We start from the raw sequence: 24,861 nt of genomic DNA on the forward strand, positions 1-24,861 counted from the left end.
TACTGGAGTGGGTTGCCATTTCCTTCTCCGGGGGCTCTCCCAGACCCAGGAATTGAACCCGGGTCTCCTTCATTGTAGACAGATACTTTACCGACTGAGCTATGAGGGAAGCGTTGGACAGTGTATGCACTCAATTCTCTGAGCGATAGGAGTCCGACCCCGGGGCTTCCTAGCACCCGGGCTGCCCAAGTTCCTAGACTCCTGGGATCATGCCCCGCCCCCTCCACGCCCCCTCAGCCCTGCCCAAGGTTCGCCCCGCCCCTTCGCAGCTTATTCTGCTCCAACCGCGCATGCGCTAGCGCGCCGTCTCGTCTCCATGGCGACGCGACGTCTACTGCTCCATGCTCCCAACACCGAGCAGAGCAGGAGCTGGGCTAGCTTTCTATGTCCACCCTTCCGAAGCTCAGCGTGAGAGGGCCACAGGCGGGTAAGAGGCGCCGCACCGAGCACGGTCGCCGTCTCCCCATCCTCGCGAGCAACCTGACCCAGTTCTTACCTCGGACTCCCTCAGGCCTGGCGCCTGAACCCGCCAACTTCTCTGACCGCTCCAGGTTCGGGCTCTGGCGTCCCACCACAGCCCGGGCAGCGCGCGAGAAGGTAGGGGCCGCGCGACTGGAGGTGCACCTCGTACTTTGGCTTCTTCCTCTGGCTGTAGTTCGGTGCTGAGGAAGGGATATTTGTGTCCCTGTGGGTGTGATAACTAAGCGGTTCTGACAGGCGCATCCTCACCACCATTCTCTGACCTGCCGATTCGCACATGCCAACTCCCTCCCCCGCTCACCGCCCAAAAAACCATGAAAATAGTTACGTTCCATCCCAGGGCTTCTGGCTCCTTCCCTCGGTCCTCAGGCACCCGCCCCTCTTTTTTTTCCTCAAACTTTTGTAGGGCGAGGCGGAGGTGGGGAGAAGACAGCTTTCAGTTCAGTTCAGTTCAGTCGCTCAGTCGTGTCCGACTCTCCGCGACCCCATGAATCACAGCACGCCAGGCCTCCCTGTCCATCACCAACTCCCGGAGTTCACTCAAACTCATGTCCACAGAGTCGGTGATGCCATCCAGCCATCTCATTCTCTGTCGTCCCCGTCTCCTCCCACCCCCAATCCCTCCCAGCATCAGAATCTTTTCCAGTGAGTCAACTCGTCGCATGAGGTTAATGGCCAATAAATAGGAGGAGCAGGGACTCAGCTGGCTTGTGGTTAATACTTCATTACTCGCTAGACTACTTGCTTGACCATGAAGAAATTTCTTTGGAATTTGAGCAAATCATTTAACCTCCCCGGACCTTATTTTCATCTTCTGCAAAACGATAGGTTTGGACAACGGATCACTTCTAAGATCCAGTCTTCCGCCTTCTGTGAGATAATCAAATTAACTTGTAACTTCCAAAATCGAAATCCTGTTCAAACTACACTGTGCCCGGTAGCGTTTTAAATTAACACCTGGCGTAATTATAAATTGTCTGACTTCCCAGAGGGCATAAGTGAAATGGACGAATCTGTTTTTATACCCCAACACACACACACACACACACACACACACTCAGCACTACCATTTGGGCTCAATCTGCAGCGTTTTCTCCCCCTTCATTGCTCTGTCCGGGCTCAGTTGTGCACTTAGAACTCTAAGTCAGAGTTCAGCTTCAGGACTGTCTTTGCTCGACTGTAGGTAGTAATAACAATAGGAGGAGGAAGAGTTGGAGTGGTTAGAATTATAGGAGCAGATAGGCGCTGCTGTTATTTACTGTGAGCTATTTATATTAATCCTCGAAATACTCTGTAAAGCAGGTAGTATTAAAACTACTGGGTGGCATTTTGGAGGCTTCAAGGAACCCCAGTTCTTTATGTCTCAACACAGAAAGAATTCAGCAAGAGACAAAGTAATAGATAAGAAGTGACTTATTAGAATAGGATGCTTCTGAGGGTGACAAGGTGGAGAGGGCACCACACCCAGAGCTAAGTAGTCTACAGTTTTGTAGTCAAAAAAAAGTGGGGAGGGAAAAAAGACCACCTTCCTCATTCTTGAGTAGACATCAAGCTTCCAGCATCAGTTCTTCCTCCACATCTGGCAGAGGAGTTTTTTTGTCCCCGTGTGGTCAAATTGGGATTGTCGTGGTGCAGTGGAAATGAGCAAAAAGTGGTGTGCTGTGCTGGAGCCAAAGCAAAACAAATACCCAGTTGTGGATGTGACTGGTGATAGAAGCAAGGTCCAATGCTGTAAAGAGCAATATTGCATAGGAACCTGGAATCAAGGCAAATTGGAAGTGGTCAAACAGGAGATGACAAGAACGAACGTAGACATTCTAGGAATCAGTGAACTAAAATGGACTGAAATGGGTGAATTTAACTCAGATGACCATTATATCTACTACTGTGGGCAGGAATCCCTTAGAAGAAATGGAGTAGTCATCATGGTCAACAAAAGAGTCCGAAATGCAGTACTTGGATGCAATCTTAACAGAATGATTTCTGTTCGTTTCCAAGGCAAACCATTCAATATTACGTAATCCAAGCCTATGCCCCAACCAGTAACACTGAAGAAGCCAAAGTTGAACAGTTCTATGAAGACCTACAAGACCTTTTAGAACTAACACCCAAAAAAGATGTCCTTTTCATTATAGGGGACTGGAATGCAAAAGTAGGATGTCAAGAAACACCTGGAGTAACAGGCAAATTTGGCCTTGGAGCACAGAATGAAGCAGGGCACAGGCTAATAGACTTTTGCAAAGAGAATGCACTGGTCATAGCAAACACCGTCTTCCAACAACACAAGAGAAGACTCTACACATGGACATCACCAGATGGTCAACACCAAAATCAGATTGATTATATTCTTTGCAGCCAAAGATGGAGAAGCTCTATACAGTTAGCAGAAACAAGACCAGGAGCTGACTGTGGCTCAGATCATGAACTCCTTATTGCCAAGTTCAGACTGAAATTGAAGAAAGTAGGGAAAACCACTAGACCAATCAGATATGACCTAAATCAAATCCCTTATGATTATACAGTGGAAGTAGGAAATAGATTTAAGGGACTAGATCTGATAGAGAGAGTGCCTGATGAACTCTGGACGGAGGTTCATGACATTGTACAGGAGACAGGGACCAAGACCATCCCTATGGAAAAGAAATGCAAAAAAGCAAAATGGCTGTCTGAGGAGGCCTTACAAATAGCTGTGAAAAGAATAGAAGCGAAAAGCAAAGGAGAAAAGGAAAGATACAAGCATCTGAATGCAGAGTTCCAAAGATTAGCAAGGAGAGATAAGAAAGACTTCCTCAGCGATCAGTGCAAAGAAATAGAGGAAAACAACAAAATAGGAAAGACAAGAGATCTCTTCAAGAAAATTAGAGATACCAAGGGAACATTTCATGCAAAGATGAGCTCAATAAAGGACAGAAATGGTATGGACCTAACAGAAGCAGAAGATATTAAGAAGAGGTGGCAAGAATACACAGAATAACTGTACAAAAAAGATCTTCACAACCAAGATAATCACAATGGCGTGATCACTGACCTAGAGCCAGACATCTTGGAATGTGAAGTCAAGTGGGCCTTAGAGAGAATCACAACGAACAAAGCTAGTGGAGGTGATGGAATTCCAATTGAGCTATTTCAAATCCTGAAAGATGATGCTGTGAAAGTGCTGCACTCAATATGCCAGCAAATTTGGAAAACTCAGCAGTGGCCACAGGACTGGAAAAGGTCAGTCTTCATTCCAATCCCAAAGAAAGGCAATGCCAAAGAATGCTCAAACTACCGCACAATTGCACTCATCTCACACGCTAGTAAAGTCATGCTCAAAATTCTCCAAGCCAGGCTTCAGCAATATGTGAACCGTGAACTTCCAGATGTTCAAGCAGGTTTTCGAAAAGGCAGAGGAACCAGAGATCAAATTGCCAACATCCACTGGATCATGGAGAAAGCAAGAGAGTTCCAGAAAAACATCTATTTCTGCTTCATTGACTATGCCAAAGCCTTTGACTGTGTGGATCACCACAAACTGTGGAAAGTTCTGAAAGAGATGGGAATACCAGACCACCTGACCTGACTCTTGAGAAATCTGTATGCAGGTCAGGAAGCAACAGTTAGAACTGTACATGGAACAACAGACTGGTTCCAAATAGGAAAAGGAGTGCGTCAGGTTGTATATTGTCACCCTGCTTATTTAACTTATATGCAGAGTACATCATGAGGAATGCTGGGCTGGAAGAAGCATAAGCTGGAATCAAGATTGCTGGGAGAAATATCAATAATCTCAGATATGCAGATGACACCACCCTTATGGCAGAAAGTGAAGAGGAACTCAAAAGCCTCTTGATGAAAGTGAAAGAGGAGAGTGAAAAAGTTGGCTTGAAGATCAACATTCAGAAAATTAAGATAATGGCATCTGGTCCCATCACTTCATGGGAGATAGTTGGGGAAACAGTGGAAACAGTTTCAGACTTAATTTTTTTGGGCTCCAAAATCACTACGGATGCTGATTGCAGCCATGAAATTAAAAGACGCTTACTCCTTGGAAGGAAAGTTATGACCAACCTAGACAGCATATTAAAAAGCAGAGATATTACTTTGCCAACAAAGGTCCGTCTAGTCAAGGCTATGGTTTTTCCCATGGTCATGTATGGATGTGAGAGTTGGACTGTGAAGAAAGCTGATCGCCGAAGAATTGATGCTTTTGAACTGTGGTGCTGGAGAAGACTCTTGAGAGTCCCTTGGACTGCAAGGAGATCCAACCAGTCCATTCTAAAGGATCAATCCTGGGTGTTCATTGGAAGGACTGATGCTAAAGCTGAAACTCCAATACTTTGCCACCTCATGCGAAGAGTTGACTCACTGGAAAAGACTCTGATGCTGGGAGGGATTGGGTGCGGGAGGAGAAGGGGACAACAGAGAATGAGATGACTGGATGGCATCATCAACTTGATGCACATGAGTTTGAGTGAACTCTGGGAGTTGGTGATGGACAGGGAGGCCTGGTGTGCTGTGATTCATGGGGTCGCAAAGAGTCTGACACGACTGAGCAACTGAACTGAACTGTACTGTGCTAAGTCGCTTCAGTCATGTCTGACTCTGTGTAACCCTATGGACTGTAGCCCACCATGTTCCTCTCTCCATGAGATTCTCCAGGCAAGAATACTGGAGTGGGTTGCCTCACCCTCCTCCAGAGGATCTTCCCGACCCAGGGATTGAACCCATGTCACTTACGTCTCCTGCATTGGCAGGCAGGTTCTTTACCTCTAGCACCACCTATTACTAACACATGGCATATCTCATAATCATCATTTTATTATGTCACCTTTTCCTTATATTTTTGTTTTCTGTGCATGCAAAAGAATGTGTCCTAGGACTCATTCACTTGCTGAGCTCACTGGGCAGAATGTGGGTCTCATTCCACCATTGTCTTATTGTTTTGGGACATGTCTCATGCTTCTGTTGCATGGTTTTGTTGCTAAGCAAACCTACTTTCTTGAGTGATCATTAACTTACATGAGTCTCCCGTAGTTCTTTATTTACAATCCCTTAGTGGGATTAACTATTTAATCACTCTGTCCCTTTCAGTATTTTTGTCACTTTACACTTGAGGAGAGTGAATCATAAAGGGATTAAGGAACTTGCTCAAGATCACACCATTTGCTGGGATTTGAACATAGGCAATCTGACTCCAGAGTCTGAACTCTTTGCACTGTATTATGCTGTAAAGGTAATATATAAAATTTATAGGTAGTCACCTTTAAATATGAATGTAAGTGAAAGATGATCACTGAAATCATTTTATACACACTTGAGAGTTTGCAGTGAAATATTACCCTCCCCTGTCCGGTTTCCCCATTAAGCTCCTGTAGGATGGAAGTGAAAGTCGCTGAGTTGTGTCCGACTCTTTGTGACCCCATGGACTGTATAGTCCATGGAATTCTCCAGGCCAGAATTCTGGAGTGGGTAGCCTTTCCCTTCTCCAGGAGATCTTCCCAACCCAGGAATCGAGCCCAGGTCTCCCACACTGCAGGTGGATTCTTTACCAGCTGAACCACAAGGGAAACCCAAAGGACAAGGAAAGCCATCCATCCTCAAGGATGGTGATTAATTAGCTGTCTCTCCTCACAATTTCAGGGCCTGAGCATGTAGCTGTCTACCTATAACTCCCCCTTTGCCTGTTTGAATAAAAGGTAATTTATAAAAACAAATAGCACAAAAGGATGAAATAACTACACATGTAATTACAAAAAAAATGAGATGTTTTACCTTTTTTTATTTTTTTATTAAGATTTAAGATGTTTTTATTATTTATTTTTCATTGTGCTGGATCGTCATTGCTGCCCACAGGCTTTCTCTACTTGCAGTAGATGGGCTTCTCACCGTGGTGGCTTCTCTTGCTGCAGAGCATAGGCTCTAGGCACGAGGGCTTCAGGAGTTGCAGCTCTCAGGCTCTAGAGCGTGGACGCTAGTTGTGGCGCATGAGCTCAGTTGCTTCGTGGCATGTGAACTCTTCCCAGACCAAGGGTCGAAACTGTGTCTCCTGCATTGGCAGATGGATTCTTACCCACTTTACCACCAAAGAAGTCCAGTACTAAGTCTCTATAACCTGATGTGCATATCTCAAATCTAACTAATCACTTTTTAAGTGCTCAGTTGCCACATATGGTGAATGGTTACCATATTGCAAAGCTCTAGTTTAATATGTTCTTTTCCTTTACTCTGTTGTTGCTTCCCTGATAGCTCAGTTGGTAAAGAATCCATCTGCAGTGCAGGGGATCCCGGTTCAACTCTTGGGTCAGGAAGATCCCCTGGAGACGGGATAGTCTATACCCACTCCAGTATTCTTGGGCTTCCTTTGTGGCTCAGCTAGTAAAGAATACATCAACAATGCGGGAGATCTAGGTTCGATCTCTGAGTTGAGAAGATCCCCTGGAGATGGGAAAAGGTACCCACTCAGGTATTTTGGCCTGGAGAACTCCACAGACCCCCATGGGGTCACAAAGAGTTGGACATGACTGAGCGACTTTCACTTCACTTGTTGCAATCCTTCTTATTCTATTCATTTAATAAATGTCATAATTTATCAAGGACCAATTTATGTGACATGGAGTACATTAAGTACTAGAGATTTTTTTTCTTAAGTGGCTTAAATTTATCTGTTCTTTGTAGCCCAAAAAACTAGCTGAATTAACCGAGTTGTTGACGGGGGTTTTGGTTGTTGACAGTCAATTTTTCCTTAAAAACTAGGGCTCTATCCAATAAAACCTAAGAATTGCTGGGAGCTATGTTTTGCATCATGTGTAGAAAATCTATCTACATTGAGAGAGAGAAGAATGAGACCCATGTGAATGAAGAAGCGGAGATGAGCAATGGAAAGTTCCCACTTAAGCTCCACACTCTCGTGACCACCACTGTAGCCACTGTGTCCTGATTCCACACAGCCTGTGTGTTCAACTCTTGGATTCTATGAGCCAGGGCTTTCCTGTTTGTGCCTGAGCTACCTTGAGCATGGTTTCTGGAACTTGCAACTGGGAGTTCAGGCTCATACAGCTAAGAGACATTAAGTACATACTAGTACTCATTTGAAAAATACATACTTATGTGATGGCTGTACCTTTTTCTGACAAATTATCAGTCTCTAACTTTACCTGTGTTCTCAATTACTCTGCTTTTTCCCTGGAGTCAGTGATCTTTCTAAGCAAGTATCATTACTTTAGGGCTTATGTGATTAATTAATTAAAAGTCCTTAGAGCTAGCCTGCTTGTCTCAATCACAGCAAAACCTGCTTTTTGTTTCCCTAAGCAATCTTAATCAGCCGCTTAAGACATCATCTCAGTTTTTCCTTTGGATGAAACATCAAGTTGTTTCTACCATGTCCCTCCTATGTCCTGGGCACTGTACTAAACCCCTTACCCAGATCATCCTACTTAACGCTTATAATGAGCCAATGAAGTTGGCACCGTTGTGACCCCTGCTTTACAGATGGAGGAACTGAGGCCTACAGAAGTTTTAACTCACCCAGGCTTACAAGAGAAGTGGCATAATGGAATATGAACCCAGTGTCTTTACTCAAGAGCCCAACTTTTTTTTTTTTTAATTGACATATAGTTAATTTACAATATTGTGTTAGTTTCTGGTGTCAGCAAAGTGACTCAGATATATACACACACATATACATGTACATACAGTATACTTTTTCATATTATGTTTCATTATGATTTATTATAAAACACTGAATATAGTTCCCTATGCTAGACTAGGGTTTTATCGTTTATTTTATATATAGAAGTTTGTATCTGCTAATCCCAAACTCCTAATTTATCCTTCCTCCTGCTTTCCCCTTTGGTAGTTGTGTTTGTTTTCTATGTCTGTGAGTCTCTTTCTGTTTTGTAAATAAGTTCACTTTTATCATGTTTTTAGAGTCCACATATAAGTGGTACCATATGATATGTCTTTGAATGACTTCACTTAGTATGATTGTCTCATATGATTAGTATGACTGCAGTATGTTGCTGCAAATGACATTATTTCATTTTTTATGACTGATAATATTCCATTGTATGTATGTAACACATCTTCTTTATCTATTCATCTGTTGATAAACATTTCGATTGCTTCCATGTCTTGGCTTTTGTAAATAGTGTTCCTATGAACATTGGAGTTCATGTATCTTTTTAAATTAGAGTTTTTCTTGATATATACCCAGGAGTGGGACTGCTGGATCATATGGTAACTCTAGTTTTAGTTTTTTTGAAGACCCTCCATACTGTTTTCCATAGTGCCTGTACCAGTTTACATCCCCACCACAATGTAGGAGGGTTCCTTTTTCTTCACACTCTCCAGCATTTATTATTTGTAGATTTTTTCGTGAGAGCCATTCTGACCAGTGTGAAGTGGAACCTCATTGTGGTTTTGATTTGTATTTCTCTAATAATTAGTGATTTTAAGCATCTTTTCATGTGCCCATTGGTCATCTGTATGTCTTCTTTGGAGAAATGCCTATTTAGGTCTTCTGCCCATTTAAAACATTTTTTTTTTTTGAAGTATAGTTTATTTACAATGTTGTGTTGCTTTCAGGTGTACAGTAAGGTGAATCAGTTATGTACATACATGTATCCAGTCTTGCTTAGATTCTTTTCTCATAAGGGGTGTTAGAGTATTGAGAATTCCATATGCTATATAGCGGATTCTTATTAGTTATCTATTTACATATAGTAGTATATATAGATCAGTCCCAATCTCCCAATTTATCCCTCCCCTCCATTATCTGTTGGTAACCATGTTTGTTTTCTACATTTGTGACTCTACTTCTGTTTTGTACCCTCTTTTTTTTTTTAGATATCACTTATAAGTGGTATTATATGATATTTGTCTTTCCATGTCTGACTTGCTTCATCAGTATGGCAATCTCCAGGTCCATCCATGTTGCTACCAATGACATTGTTTTATTCTCTTTTATGACTAACATTCCATTGTATATATGTAGCACATCTTCTTTATCCATTCCCCTGCTGATGGACATTTAAGTTGCTTCCACATCCTGGCTATAGTACTACAGTGAATATTGGGGTGCATCTATGTTTTTTTGAGTCTGACTCTTATTAGGTTCTGGGAGGAAGCTGGGGAGGGTTGTTTTGAGCAAAAGCTTATTGGAGGAGAATGTGAGTTCAGAGTTGTGGTGGTTTCTTGTTGGCACCAAGTGGTGGGCAGTTTGCTGTTACTAAGTTGTGTGGGAATCTTCTTTCTTCCCGCTGATAGTGAGTACTGAGACTAGTGGGAATGCATGAGAACCCACCCTGTGTGGCTCCCTGACTCCATTTTGCATCGGGTGTCCTTCATCCTTTTTACCCACAGCATCCTTAGTGGCACCCTAGTGTTTGAGGGAGTGCCCCCTGCACACAGATTCTGCGCCATTCTGTAGATTAACAAAGACCCTAGGACGTGCATGGGAGAGTCTGATTAGCAACTTGAAGGGCCTCCCAGTGCATTCCTGGGTGGCCACTCCAGACTGAAGGTGGAGCTTCAGGTACGCTTAGCAGTCAGTAGGGGTGACATCTGCTTGTTGTGCTGGGATCCTGTCTTGAAGGCTGCCAGAGAAGAGAGGTGGTAGTGCTTGTTCAGTCACATCCGATTCTTTGCAACCTGGTGGACTGTAGCCCGCCAGGCTCCTCTGTCCACAGAATTTCCCAGGCAAGATACTGGATGGGTTGCCATTTCCTTCTCCGCATGTATCTTTTGGGATTGTGGTTTTCCTGGGTATATGCCCAGGAGTGGGATTGCTGGGTCATATGATAGTTCTATTTTCAGTTTTTTAAGGAACCTCCTTAATGTTCTCCATAGTTGCTGTGCCAATTTGCATTCCTACCAGAAGTGTAGGAGGGTTCCCTATTCTCCACACCCTTTCAGCATGTATTGTTTGTAGACTTTTTGATGACAGCCATTCTGACCCATGTGGGATGATCCTCATTGTAGTTTTGATTTGTATTTCTCTAATAATTAGTGACGTTGAGCATCTTTTCATGTGGTATTTGGCCATCTGTATGTCTTTGGAGACATGTCTATTTAGATGTTCCATCCATTTCTTGATTGGGTTATTTGATTTTTGGTATTGAGGTGCATGCACTGTTTGTATATTTGGAGATTAATCCCTTGTCAGTTACATTGTTTGCAAACATTTTCTCCTGTTCTGTAGGTTGTCTTTTTGTTGTGTTTATGATTTTCCTTGATGGACAAAAGCTTTTAAGTTTGATTAGTTCCCATTTGTTTATTTTTGTTTTCATTTTTTTGCCTTGTGAGACTGATCCCAGAGAATATTGCTGTGGTTTATGTCCGAGAACGTTTTGCCTGTGTTCTCTTTTAGAAGTTTTTTTGGTGTCACATCTTAAACTTAGATCTTTAAACCAGTTTGAGTTTATTTGCATATTTGGCATGAGGGAATGTTCATTTCATTGATTTACATGCAGGTGTGTCCAGCTTTCCCAACACCACTTGCTGAAGAGACTGTCGTTTCTGCATAATATAGTCTTGCTTCGTTTGTTGTAGATTAATTGACCATAGGTGTATAAGTTTATTTCCAAAGAGCCCCAACTCTTTGAGTATTACTTCATACTGCCTCCCAAAGATTTGTTCAGTTTTATGAAAGGAGATTAAGTGAACATTTCCTAGGTAATGATAAAGCCAGGACTAGCAGAGACTGGGTTTCTGTCAGGGGCTGGGATCTGCACATCCTCGGTCTTTCTTTTCCAGGTGAAAATGGAAAGTGAATTATATGCACTGATGTTTCATCCAGGTAAAGGATGGAAGTAGCAATCCATAAAGACCTTAGAGCTAGAAGGGAAAGTTCAGTTCAGTCGCTGAGTCGTGTCCGACTCTTTGCGACCCCATGAATCACAGCACGCCAGGCCTCCCTGTCCATCACCAACTCCAGAGTCCACCCAAACCCATGTCCATTGAGTCGGTGATGCCATCCAGTCGTCTCATCCTCTGTCATCCCCTTCTCCTCCTGCCCTCAATCTTTCCCAGCATCAGAGTCTTTTCAAATGAGTCAGCTCTTTGCATCAGGTGGCCAAAGTATTGGAGTTTCAGCTTCAACATCAGTCCTTCCAATGAACACCCAGGACTGATTTCCTTTAGAATGGACTGGTTGGATCTCCTTGCAGTCCAAAGGAATCTCAAGAGTCTTCTCCAACACTACAGTTCAAAAGCATCAGTTCTTCGGCTCAGCTTTCTTCACAGTCCAACTCTCACATTCATATATGACCACTGGAAAAACCATAGCCTTGACTTGACAGACCTTTGTTGCCAAAGTAATGTCTCTGCTTTTTAATATGGGAAAGGAAAGCTCTAAATACAATGGGAAGACCCAGACACATGGGCACGCACAGGATGGGGGAATCTGTGGCATGTAAGTACCTCTCAGGAGAGGGCACCTTAGATTTCTTTTGCTAAGATCTTACTTGGTTCATCATTGCATTGTTTTGGCTTCAGAGCTCCACTGATGTAGAGAATCAAGAGTAGAATCTTTCATTCATCCTAGAACTTGGTCTTCTACAACTGTTTTCCCAAACAGATGCCTCTGTGAGTTTCTCAGATGAATAATTAATAACATATATAATGTCTGGCTTGATCAGGGTTCCCCAGAAAACAGTGCCTAAGGCAAAAGTGTACGATTGCAAGTGCAAATAAGTGTGAGGAAGACACATTTAAAAAGAGAAAAACTTAATGCAAAATAATGAAGCTTCTCTTTTTATTGTCTACAGTTTTGGTCCTGAATTTTATGTTCCAGAAATCCCTAGATGTTACTACTAATAATTTTTAAAGCCTGGCTTGGAATATGTGGACTGTTGGAGAGGAAAGGGCAAGTGAATTAAAAAAAAACTTAAAAGTTGATTTTTCTCTTTACAATTAGAATGAAATTTATTCAGATATATAAAGAACTAAGTCCCTTGGACTGCAAGGAGATCCAACCAGTCCATTCTGGAGGAGATCAATCCTGGGTGTTCATTGGAAGGACTGACGCTGAACCTGAAACTCCAGTACTTTGGTCAACTCATGTGACAAGTTGAGTCACTGGAGAAGAATCTGATGCTGTGAGGGATTGGGGGTGGGAGGAGACGGGAACGACAGAGAATGAGATGGCTGGATGGCATCACGGACTCGATGGACGTGAGTTTGAGTGAACTCCGGGAGTTGGTGATGGACAGGGAGGCCTGGCGTGCTGTGGTTCATGGGGTCGCAAAGAGTCGGACACCACTGAGCGACTGAACTGAACTGAACTGAACTGAAGTTATAGGAAAATCAGTCTACATAGGCTCATTTTAAAAAGATAAAACATTCCAGGAGAAAACATTGTAACTTGTAAGTATTGATAAACTCATAAGGGAACTTTTATCAGGTAAAAATTATATTTTAAACTGTATCTTTGGATAAAATCAGAGGTTTATTTCTAAATGTGTTTTTGAAATATTTTGCTAAAAATACTGCATCTTGAAATATCATTGAAAAACTTCTTTTTCTGGCGAATTTACATCTATAAAGGTGTTTTTCATAACACGGATGAACTAGAATGTAGCAGGTAGTTTGGTTTACATGTTGTTTTTCTTTGTTAAAATGGGAAAGGAAACAGTGTTGTAAACACATGCCACACTGAATTTGTGGTTTCTGGGGTCAACTGAGTAGGAAAGGGATACCCTCAACCTGCTGTGTCATAACACTATTTGGATCCAGATCTAGAGTCCAAGTTACATAAAACCAAAAAGGTAACATAATTAGAGGCTAATTTAGTACATCACTTTTCTAACTTGCAAAATTATTCCTATAGCTCTTTTTACATAAACTCCAGGGCTTCCCTGATAGCTCAGTTGGTAAAGAATCCACCTGCAATGCAGGAGATCCTGGTTTGATTCCTGGGTCGGAAATATCCACTGGAGAAGGGATAGGCTACCCACTCCAGTATTCTTGGGCTTCCCTTATGGCTCAGCTGGTAAAGAATCTGCCTACAATGTGGGAGACCTGGGTTCAATCCCTGGGTTGGGAAGATCCCCTGGAGAAAAGAACCTACTCCAGTATTCTGGCTTGGAGAATTCCATGGATTGTATAGTCCATGGGGTTGCAAAGAGTCAGACTTGACTGAGTGACTTTCACTTCACTTCAAGGTGAAATTGGAAGAGGAAGCTTTAATAACACTATGCTTTTTTAAAATCAGATTTCATAATCCAGAGGAATAATGTTTTTCACTTAGTATGAAAATAATGCTACTAAAAACAATACCAAAATACATGCTTACTGGCTTGCTGACAGACTGAGTTGTGCATTCTGTTTTATTTATATTCCAAGTTTATAAAAATGTTTAAAGACTTACAGAGTAAATATTTTGGTTTTTTGCAGGAATCATCTAGACAGGACAGATTCTGTAAAGGTAACAGAATATAAACTAATTTTTAGGATGCTTTAGTTCTTTCTTACCATCAGTTTATATAGGTTTGGAATAATTGACTTTAGTATAAAATTATATTTTAGCCTAAAAGTGAAAGTTGCTTAGTCATATCTGACTCTTTGCAACCCCGTGGACTATACAGTCCATGGAATACTCCAGGCCAGAATACTGGAGTGGGTAACCTTTCCCTTCTCCAGGAGATCTTCCCAACCCAGGGATCAAATCCAGGTCTCCTGCATTGCAGGCAAATTCTTTACCAGCTGAGCCACAGGGAAGCCCAAGAATACTGGAGTGGGTAGCCTATCCCTTCTCCAGCGGATGGATCTTCCCAACCCAGGAATATAACTGGGGTCTCCTGCATTGCAGGTGGATTCTTTACCAACTGAGCTATCAGGAAGCCCCCTATATTTTAGCCTAGATAATAAAAATATTCATATAAAGGCTGTGAATAAATTATTCAAGTACCTCAAGCTAAAATAATATTGATAATGCTAGTTTTTATTTCTGCTTCTCTCATAGGCACTGAAGACAGACAGACTGGCAGATTGCTAGTGTTTGATCCAAAGGGTAAATGATTTATTACTTTAAAAAAATATATTTGATCACCCTTTTGTCCTAAATATTAAGAAGATAGTCTATAAGAATGGTTGAGTGTGGTTGAGTTAGCAATTAAATCCTTTATTATACTGCCTGTCACTCAAACAATGCCTAAATATTTGCCAGTCAGGAATTTCTATTAAGAGCATCACTATTGATAAAATACTGGGTTGCATTTTTTTTCTTCTCTTTCAGAAAAAGTGATGATTGAACCAAATGAAGGAATGTCAGAGTAAGAAGATGTCTCTCGCTGAGCATCTGATCTATCATGCCTTTTAAGCAATTAGAAGTAGATAATGCAATCATTTGTCACCCAATTAAATTTGAAAGGCCAGAAATGCATGGGTTAGCACTTAGCTTTTCTTTCAGTCAAAGCAACTGTTTCTTAGATAAGAGGACATTTAAAATGAAAAATGAATTTTGATAAAAATGTAGGGGTATAGATAAATTCAAACCTACTTCTCAACTGCTTAAACATGAAGTATTCTGTATTTTACTTATATAACTTTCATTGCTCATTCTTGTTTCACTGTGATACTTGCTCGTTTCTTTGAGAATATCATTTTAAAGGAATATTTACCTTAAAATCAGATTTTTATTTACTATGAGAAGAACAATTACTACTAAATAGGGAAAATAATCACCCCAACTAGTTGAAGAGATTGGTGTTGAAAGAATCATAATTCAGTTTCAATTTAGTAGCTAAATATTAAGTACCTGCTCTGTTCAAGGCACTGATTCTGGTAAACCATCAGAGTCCTTCCTGACAATCATATGTATACTGAAAAAAATAAATTATTTATTCCATGAAAAATTGCATTTTGAAAGTTGATCATAAAACACATTCATAGGGTTCAATTATTGACAAATTGGTAGTGCACTTCTAGTAGAATTCTATTCAAATCAAAATTATTTTGAATTATTCTGAATATTATTGGCTGGGAAAAATATACCTTTAGTTCAGTTTCAGTTCAGTTGCTCAGTCGTGTCTGACTCTTTGCAACCTCATGAACCACAGCACGCCAGGCCTCCCTGTCCATCACCAACTCCCAGAGTTCACTCAAACTCATGTCCATTGAGTCGGTGATGCCATCCAGCCATCTCATTCTCTGTCGTCCCCGTCTCCTCCCACCCGCAATCCCTCCCAGCATCAGACTCTTTTCCAGTGAGTCAACTCATCGCATGAGGTGGCCAAAGTATTGGAGTTTCAGCTTTAGCATCAGTCCTTCCAATGAACACCCAGGATTGATCTCCTTTAGAATGGACTGGTTGGATCTCCTTGCAGTCCAAGGGACTCTCAAGAGTCTTCTCCAGCACCACAGTTCAAAAGCATCAATTCTTCAGCAATTAGCTTTCTTCACAGTCCAACTCTCACATCCATAAATATACCTTATACAACATATATTTTAACTTATATACTGTCAAAGCTGAAAATTAAAATTAGGGTTCACTTTGACTTTTGCAAATTGTGTAGTAAATACATGTTTTTATATTAAAGAGAAGGTAACATATTAGCTATCAATGACAGAATCTGTGCTTATTTCAGAGTAAATGTTATAGACAACAAGGAAAAGGTAAATGCCCCATTAACTGTATTAATCTAAATGTAATTATATATTATGTATCCTATTACATGGTTGTCCAGTACTCTTGCCTGGAAAATCCCATGGACGGAGGAGCCTGGTAGGCTGCAGTCCATGGGATCGCTAGGAGTTGGACACGACTGAGCGACTTCACTTTCACTTTCATGCATTGGAGAAGGAAATGGCAACTCACTCCAGTGTTCTTGCCTGGAGAATCCCAGGGACGGGGGAGCCTGCTGGGCTGCCGTATATGGGGTCGCACAGAGTCAGACACGACTAAAGTGACTTAGCAGCAGCAGCAGCATTACATAGTTGAAAATATTTAAATACAAAATCTAAGAAAAATTTAGTAGTCTTTGAGGGAAATATGATATAACTTTAATAGTAATGAGAGTTAGTAGCTATTAATGAAAATAAATATCATGTCTATGAACCCCATTGTTCATAGACTGTGATAAGCAATGCTGGAACTGGAGCAAGGGGTAACCTATATCCTGAGGTAGTTAAACCCCAGGGGTAAATCAGATGCAGACTGGGCCAAGATAGAAAAGCAGTATGCATGTGTGCTCAGTTGTGTCTGACTCTTTGCAGCCCCATGGACTGGAGCCCACCAGGCTCCTCTGTCGTGGAATTTTTCAGGCAAGAATTCTGGAGTGGGTTGCCATTTCCTACTCAAGGGGATCTTTCCAACCCAGGGGTCAAACCCACATCTCCTGCATTGCCAGGTGGATTCTATAGCGCTGCGCCACCTGGAAAGCCCAAGTGGCTGCCAGTTCTCTTGATCTTATTAATTATTGCATCTGGTTATCAGACTACTTTTTGCAAGAGTAGTATGATCATCGGAGAAGGCAATGGTAAGCCACTCCAGTACTGTTGCCTGGAAAATCCCATGGATGGAGGAGCCTGGTGGGCTGCAGTCCGTGGGGTCGCTGGGGGTCGGACACGACTGAGCGACTTTACTTTCACTTTTCCCTTTCACACATTGGAGAAGGAAATGGCAACCCACTCCAGTGTTCTTGCCTGGAGAATCCCAGGGACGGGGGAACCTGGTGGGCTTCCGTCTATGGGGTCACACAGAATCGGACACGACTGAAGTGACTCAGCAGCAGCAGCAGCAGCAGTATGATCATGTTCTGTTCATTTCACTTGCAGAGAAGAGTTTGGGTTTGGTTTGGTTATTATTTGGAGTAGGGGAGAAGGAGGGATAGGTCGATAGCCAGTAAGCTTCATAGGTGCATGGCTTTGTAACTCAGCTACCTCATCCAAGCAGATTCTTTACCATCTGAGCCACAAGGGAAGCCCAGTCTCACCGAGAGTTAAAGGTAAAAAGAGCCAGTTCTGGGGAAAAAAATGTAAAGGATCAAGTAGGAACACAGAAAACCATGGAGGACCTTTGCTGAGGAACAGTGTGACTGACCTACAGAGTTGATGGATTTTCTCAGCATAGCCTGCATTCCACTCCCCACCCTCCTTCCAGCTTCACGGTCTGACTGGCAAGTAGAATTTCCTGAAAGGTTCTATCCAGGTTGGATTAGGGAAATCTAGGCATTTTCTTTCCCCACCAGTTCTTTGCCTTAATCTTCTGATTGATTCTTCATTCTAATCTGAGCCACAAGAAGTGTGTGAACTTTCATAAACCAGGAGTTTCACAGTTCTCTACACGAAGGCCAAATAACTCATTTCCTTTTTTCTTCACGGATCCCATGTGTCAGAGATTTTGTCTACCCAACAAATGGCAATTAATTAACAAACCATTTTCAGCAGTAAAAGTAAATTGTATCTTTAATGCTGGATAGTCCTATAGATGTTGGACCTTCCATCTGTTGGGTTATTTGGTCAAGCTTTCAAGTTCATAGATGTGTGGGGTAAATGGCTAAAGGAAACCCACAGAACTCAACTCTTTGAGGTTGATAAATGGTATCTATAGGTTATTCCATAATCATACTTTATCTTTTATAAAATGTATAACACATTTTTTACTCCCATTTTTACTCTTTAAGTAAATGCCTCTTTAGACACAGACTAAGATTGGCAAGCAAAATTTATACCTCACTGACTTTTGCAAGTCTCTCTAAATATAGTGAAGACAGTCTCAGAAAAGTAAGTTTAAATTAATTTTGTTTTTAGGCTCATGTTTGATAAATATCAGTTCAGTTCATTTCAGTCACTCAGTCATGTCCGACTCTTTGCGACCCCATGGACTGCAACACACCAGGCCTCCCTGTCCATCACCAACTCCCAGAGCTTGCTCAAACTCAAATGCATTGAGTCAGTGATGCCATCCAACCATCTCATCCTCTGTCGTCCCCTTCTCCTCCAACCTTCAATCTTTCCAAGCATCAGGGTCTTTTCAAATGAGTCAGCTCTTCACTTTTGCAGGTCAAGAAGCAAAAGTTAGAACTGGACATGGAACAACAGACTGGTTGGTTCCAAATTGGGAAAGGAGTATGTCAAGGCCAAAGTATTGGAGTTTCAGCTTCAGCATCAGTCCCTCCAGTGAATATTCAGGACTGATTTCCTTTAGGATGGACTAGTTGGATCTCCTTGCAGTCCAAGGGACTCTCAAGAGTCTTCTCCAACACCACAGTTCAAAAGCATCAATTCTTCAGCACTCAGCTTTCTTTATAGTCCAACTCTCATATCTGTACATGACTACTGGAAAAACCGTAGCTTTGAAGAGACGGGCCTTTGTCGGCAAAGTAATGTCTCTGCTTTTTAATATGCTGTCTAGGTTGGTCATAACTTTTCTTCCAAGGAGCAAGCATCTTTTAATTTCAAGACTGCAGTCACCATCTGCAGTGATTTTGGAGCCCCCCAAAATAAATTCTGTCACTGTTTCCCCATTTATTTGCATGAAGTGATGGGACCAGATGCCATGATCTTTGTTTTCTGAATGTTGAGTTTTAAGCCGACTTTTTCACTCTCCTCTTTCACTTTCATCAAGGGGCTCTTCAGTTCCTCTTCACTTTCTGCCATAAGGGTGGTGTCATCTGCATATCTGAGGTTATTGATATTTCTCCCAGCAGTCTTGATTCCAGCTTGTGCTTCTTCCAGCCCAGCATTTCTAATGATGTACTCTGCATATAAATTAAATAATAGAGTGACAATATACAGCCTTGACATACTCCTTTCCCAATTTGGAACCAACCAGTCTGTTGTTCCATGTCCAGTTCTAACTTTTGCTTCTTGACCTGCATACAGATTTCTCAGGAGGCAGGTAAGGTGGTCTGGTATTCCCATCTCTTTCAGAATTTTCCAGTTTGTGGTGATCCACACAGTCAAAGGCTTTGGCATAGTCAATAAAGCAGAAGTAGATGTTTTTCTGGAACTCTCTTGCTTTTTCGATGATTTCGATGCTGGCAATTTGATCTCTGGTTCCTTTGCCATTTCTAAATTCAGCTTGAATATCTGGAATTTCACAGTTCACATACTGTTGAAGCCTGGCTTAGAGAATTTTGAGCATTACTTTACTAGCATGTGAGATGAGTGCAATTGTGCGGTAGTTTGAGCATTCTTTGGCATTGCCTTTCTTTGGGATTGGAATGAAGACTGACCTTTTCCAGTCCTATGGCCACTGCTGAGTTTTCCAAATTTGCTAGCATACTGAGTGCAGCACTTTCACAGCATCATCTTTTCAGGTTTGAAATAGCTCAGCTGGAATTCTATCACGTCAACTAGCTTTGTTCATAGTGATGCTTCCTAAGGCCCACTTGATTTCACATTCCAGGATGTCTGGCTCTAGATGAGTGATCACACCATCATGACTATCTAGGTCATGAAGATCTTTTTTGTATAGTTCTTCTATGTATTCTTGCCACCTCTTCTTAATATCTTCTGCTTCTGTTAGGTCCATACCATTTCTGTCCTTTATTGAGCCCATCTTTGCACGAAATGTTCCCTTGATATCCCTAATTTTCTTGAAGAGATCTCTTGTTTTTCCTATTCTGTTGTTTTCCTCTATTTCTTTGCATTGATCACTGAAGAAGGCTTTCTTATCTCTCCTTGCTATTCTTTGGAACTCTGAATTCAGATGCTTATATCTTTCCTTTTCTCCTTTGCTTTTTGCTTCTCTTCTTTTCACAGCTATTTGTAAGGCCTCCTCAGACAGCCATTTTGCTTTTTTGCATTTCTTTTCCATGGGGATGGTCTTGGTCCCTGTCTCCTGTACAATGTCACGAACCTCCATCCAGAGTTCATCAGGCACTCTATCAGATCTAGTCCCTTAAATCTATTTCTCACTTCCACTGTATAATCATAAGGGATTTGATTTAGGTCATATCTGAATGGTCTAGTGGTTTGCCCTACTTTCTTCAATTTAAGTCTGAACTTGGCAATAAGGAGTTCATGATCTGAGCCACAGTCAGCTCCTGGTCTTGTTTTTGCTAACTGTATAGAGCTTCTCCATCTTTGGCTGCAAAGAATATAATCAATCTGATTTCGGTGTTGACCACTAACTTAACTACTAATGTTATAGAGTCATATTTCAATGGGGATAAAACAGAGCCAACATAACTTTGGGGGAAAAAATAATACTTTACATCTTTTTATGTCTTGTCATGCAAACTAGAAGCTGAATCTTTTAAACTCAGTAAAGGAGACATACTAAAATGATCTTAAGACCACAAAAAATGAACATGGGGTTGTTTTTCCACCAGCATGGGTGCCTGTCAGTGTACCACACAAAAATCCTGTCTCAATACATTATCTGTTGACGTAAGGTTTCAGGCTTAAAGGCTAAAAGAGAAAATTAACCCATCTTTATTTCAGCCATTTAATTAAAAAAACAGGCTACTTCATATTGTGAGCAAGGGTTAATATTAGCATTGTACTCTAAGTATAAACGTTTAACAGTGGTAAGAATCGACTTGAAAAAAAACCCAAAGTCTAGTATTCCTTAAATAGTTTTTTTTCACCATATCATAATGATATGCCAGGCACATTCATGTAGTGGATTGCTTATATGTTCTATGTTAATTCTGGAAAGGTTCTACGAATCATTATATGATGACAAATGCCTGGTAGAAACAGAATTTTTAAACATTAGTAAAACTTATTTTTAATGCTTTTCCACAAAGAAGATATTGCATTTTAGCTATTTATTATTGATATACTGCATGTTTATATTAAATGTGTGTTTGTGTATGAACCCATATAGAACCTTTAACAGAATTGTAACCTAGAAAAGTATTTTTTAACTATATACTTTAACATCTAGGAAGGAAGTCTCTTCAAAAAATATTGAAAATAAAATCTCTTCAAATAATACTAAAAATAGAATATCTTCAAAGAGTATTTCAAACAAAGAAGTAGAAACAAATCTACAATCTAAGCTATGGTCATCTTTCTTCTTAAAAGAAAGCACAGGTAATAATATTTATTTTATTTGAGTAATTGTAACTTCTATTTCAGCCTGCCTTCTTTAGGACCTTTGGGATATTGACAACTTGTAAGTCTGGGGCAGGTCTTAGGAATCAGTAATTTTTCAAACTCATGTATGGGATGATTCTGATATGCAGTCAGGTGTAGATCTAGGAGTGTATATTACATAAAATGATAATGATAGAATATTAAAGTTTAGAATGGATTGAAATACCCGTGAAAGCAATAACAAGTTCCAGTCATTCAACAGTGCTTTACTGAGTGCCAGACACTTGTTTAGAAGCTGTGGGTATAATAGTTATCAAATAGGAAAGGCGCTTGCTCCTAGTTCACATAGATAGCCAACTATTAAATAATAATAATACAAACAAATAAGACAAACACAGGTTGGGCTGGGTACTGTAATGGAAATGGCAGAGGGAGGATCTGGGGATCACTCTCTCATGATCCTCAGTGTTTGTGAACTCAGTGAGTCCCTGTGACATCACATGAAGTTCTTCATTCCCTATTATGACCATCTCTGATGACACCAGTGTGTTGAGTCGGTGAACAGGCTGGGTACACACTGTAAGGTTAGAGTGGTCGTGAGCCGACGGAGACTGTAAAGGAAACAGGTAGATGGCCTGAATAGCCCAGGCATCACACTCTGGGTACACTCTGGGTATCTCTTTTGAGGATGGTATCTTTTGCTTAGAAGGAGGAGTTTTCCCAACTTTTTCTTTGGAGGGGGGAGAGCCTGATTTGTCTTAACATTGTCGTCTGTCAACCTTGCCTGGATTTCCTTATTTTCTTCCTTCTAACACTGGTTTTTCTACACATTTAAAGTAGCTCATGGCCACACTCCCATCAAAGAAGACATCTCACAAGACTTCCCACACACTCAGAATCCTAAAAGCAGGGGATGATATAGCACAAGTTCAGGTTGAAACTGTGAAATTCATCTGCAGAGCAAAAGTTGGCAAGCTCAATAGTGTTTCCCAAAGAGATAATTTTAGGAAACACGGGGTAAACTTTTTAAAATAGTAGTATATTTTAATGTGTATTAGAAAAAAAATAAGAACACAGTTAAGAATATGGACTCTGGAGCCAAACTGACTCCCAGACCTAAATTAGTGGTGTTAAGTTGGGTGAGTTATTTAACCTGTCTCCTGTCTCTCAGTTTCATCTACAAACCGGATAAAAACACACCTCATTGAGATGTTGATAGAATTAAATAATTTAATATGCAATATTCAGAAGAGTAATGATATAATATTTGCTGTGATTGTTATATCTTTTATTAATACCTCTGTCAATTTTGGGTATAATTTTTAAAATTTTTTATTATCTTTTGGTCATTCTGCATGACATGTGGGATCTTAGTTTTCTGACCAAGGTTCCAATCTGTGCTCTCTGCATTGGCAGTACAGAATCTTAACCACTGAACAGCCAGGGAGGTTCCCCCGATAATTTTTATGATCTAGCAAAATTTCTAAGTTAAAAAGGTTGATTTAAAAAAAGATACTAAGTAAATAGAATAGCTTATTTTCATATGGAAAAATGGATAAAATGTTACAAGAATTACTAAAATTTGGAAAATGTCTGCCATGGAGATTTTACCTCTTAAATATTTCTCTAATATCTCTCCTCCTTTATCCCTGTTTTAACAGTGTGCTATCAACCATCTTTTTCACCTGGACTTTTTTTTTAATGTTTTCTTTTGAAATATTTCAGCTTATAGAAAATGAGCAGAAATAGTATAAGTATTCCAATAACCCTTCATATACAAACAACTGTTGATTTAAGGGATAAAGATCTCATGATCCTTTACCCTAAGTCAACATGTGTTTTCTAAGAATAAGCACAATTTTATTAGTTAATGAACTTCAGGAAACAAATTTTCTTCTTAACCAATATGTAAGATTGTCTCCCCAGTTTAGATGAAGAGCAAGACATACATACTTACGTACACAACCATTGAGTCATTTTTGGATTTTGTTCCTGAGAATAATATTTTCTAGTTTTTGCTGTCTTTTGGCATATTTGTAGTCAAACAGCAAGTGCTATTGTGATTTGTCAGTAAATGCAGTCTAAAAACTGCTTAGAAAATTCCCATTATTAGAATTCATTTTGAGCTGGCTTTTTAACAGCCCATGGGGCCTCTGAATGCAAAATAAGGAAACAAAGTAAGAGGTGAGAATCCACAAGTTTCCTCTTCCAGTTTTATTCAGTAAAGTTACTGGTGTGAATCCATACAGAATCCTGGAATCTTCAAACATCTCTGACTCCTATAAACCTTGAGAAAATGTGAAGGTGTTTCATTTTGTCACAGCCTTTCTGAGGGTTATGACAAAAGACTGAAAGATTTTATGGTTTCCCCATCTCACTCCCCTTCCAGAATGTTACCTGGACTTTTTAAAGGTGGTTGTTTTTTTTTTTTCTAACCACTTCTCTCCCTGCTATTTTTGTCTCTTTTTTTGGTCTGCCCTCAAATACAGTTTCTACCCTGCTCTCCAAGAGTTCCTTCAGAAATTAAAAATTGATCATACTTGTTTCCCTACTTAAATCTTTCATGACTAGCCCCTTCATTCTTAGGATAAAGTTCTAATTCCAAGACTCCTGGCCCACAAGAATCCATTATCCAGCTTGTACCCCTCTGGCCACATCTGTCACCATTTCAGCCTCAACTTTGACCCATAATAAGCACATCAAAGAGTTGCTCTACACGCATTCTTTTTGTACAGGTTCATGCTGTCCCCTCTCCTTGGAAAAACTGATCCATTCAGACCGGAATGAGTCTCTCCTGTCTTCCTGTGTTCTCTCATGTACCTGGTATACATCTTTATCACTGGACTGCCATATTGTTTTACAGTTATCCATTATGTTTCTGACTCCCCAGTTAGAGTGTGAGTGAGTACCCTGAGGTCAGTGACTGTACATTTTAGTGTTCGTGGGGCTCAGTATAGTGCCACACGTTGAATGGGTAGAAAAAGTAGTGCTTATGTTTTATTTTTCAGTCATCTATGACTTGACATTAAGAAAAATCATTAATAATGTTATATAACCTCTGGTCATATCTAGAACACTTCACGTATATCTGATTAGTGTGTGTGTGTGTGTGTGTGTCCAGGGAGAGGGACAATTTTATTCTCAAATATCTGCACAGTGACTATCTGCCTAAGAAGAATTACTTTTCAGCCTCTCTAGTCTTACTTTTACTTCACAAGCTCTTTATTTTACATTTATATTCCTGTAAGAACAATTTAAGAAATCTATTTCTATGGATAAAAGAGAATTTTTCCTTGAAATTATATTCTTTATAAACAAAACTGTTTCCATTTATTACAGTTTCGAGCACCAAACAATTCACGACAGCTCAGTCTTATCAGTTTGTTCTTTTTCATTTCACTTAGCATTTTT

General features: G+C 40.6%; 1 protein-coding gene across 6 annotated transcripts in view; it reads left to right on the forward strand.

Moving 5' to 3' along the window:
* The first annotated feature begins 322 nt into the window (after positions 1–322).
* Positions 323–24,861, forward strand: part of ERICH2 (glutamate rich 2) — a 42,905-nt gene continuing 18,366 nt past the window's right edge. For 3 of the 6 annotated variants that reach the window (XR_008682197.2, XM_088842559.1, XM_055398396.2), the window contains exons 1-5: positions 323–597; positions 13,855–13,885; positions 14,423–14,470; positions 14,696–14,732; positions 21,299–21,447. Coding sequence is in view for 3 of the 6 variants with exons in the window: in XM_088842559.1 (XP_088698685.1) it covers positions 385–597; positions 13,855–13,885; positions 14,423–14,470; positions 14,696–14,732; positions 21,299–21,447 (478 nt within the window). In the remaining 3 variants the exon portion in view is untranslated. The remainder of the gene's footprint in view (positions 598–13,854; positions 13,886–14,422; positions 14,471–14,695; positions 14,733–21,298; positions 21,448–24,861) is intronic. The other 3 variants (XM_088842567.1, XM_088842576.1, XM_088842582.1) reach the window with 3 other exon arrangements.

Source organism: Moschus berezovskii, chromosome 2 (genome assembly GCF_049115385.1).
Source record: "Moschus berezovskii isolate FMDL1 chromosome 2, NW_MosBer_1.0, whole genome shotgun sequence".
NCBI classification, from domain to species: domain Eukaryota; kingdom Metazoa; phylum Chordata; class Mammalia; order Artiodactyla; family Moschidae; genus Moschus; species Moschus berezovskii.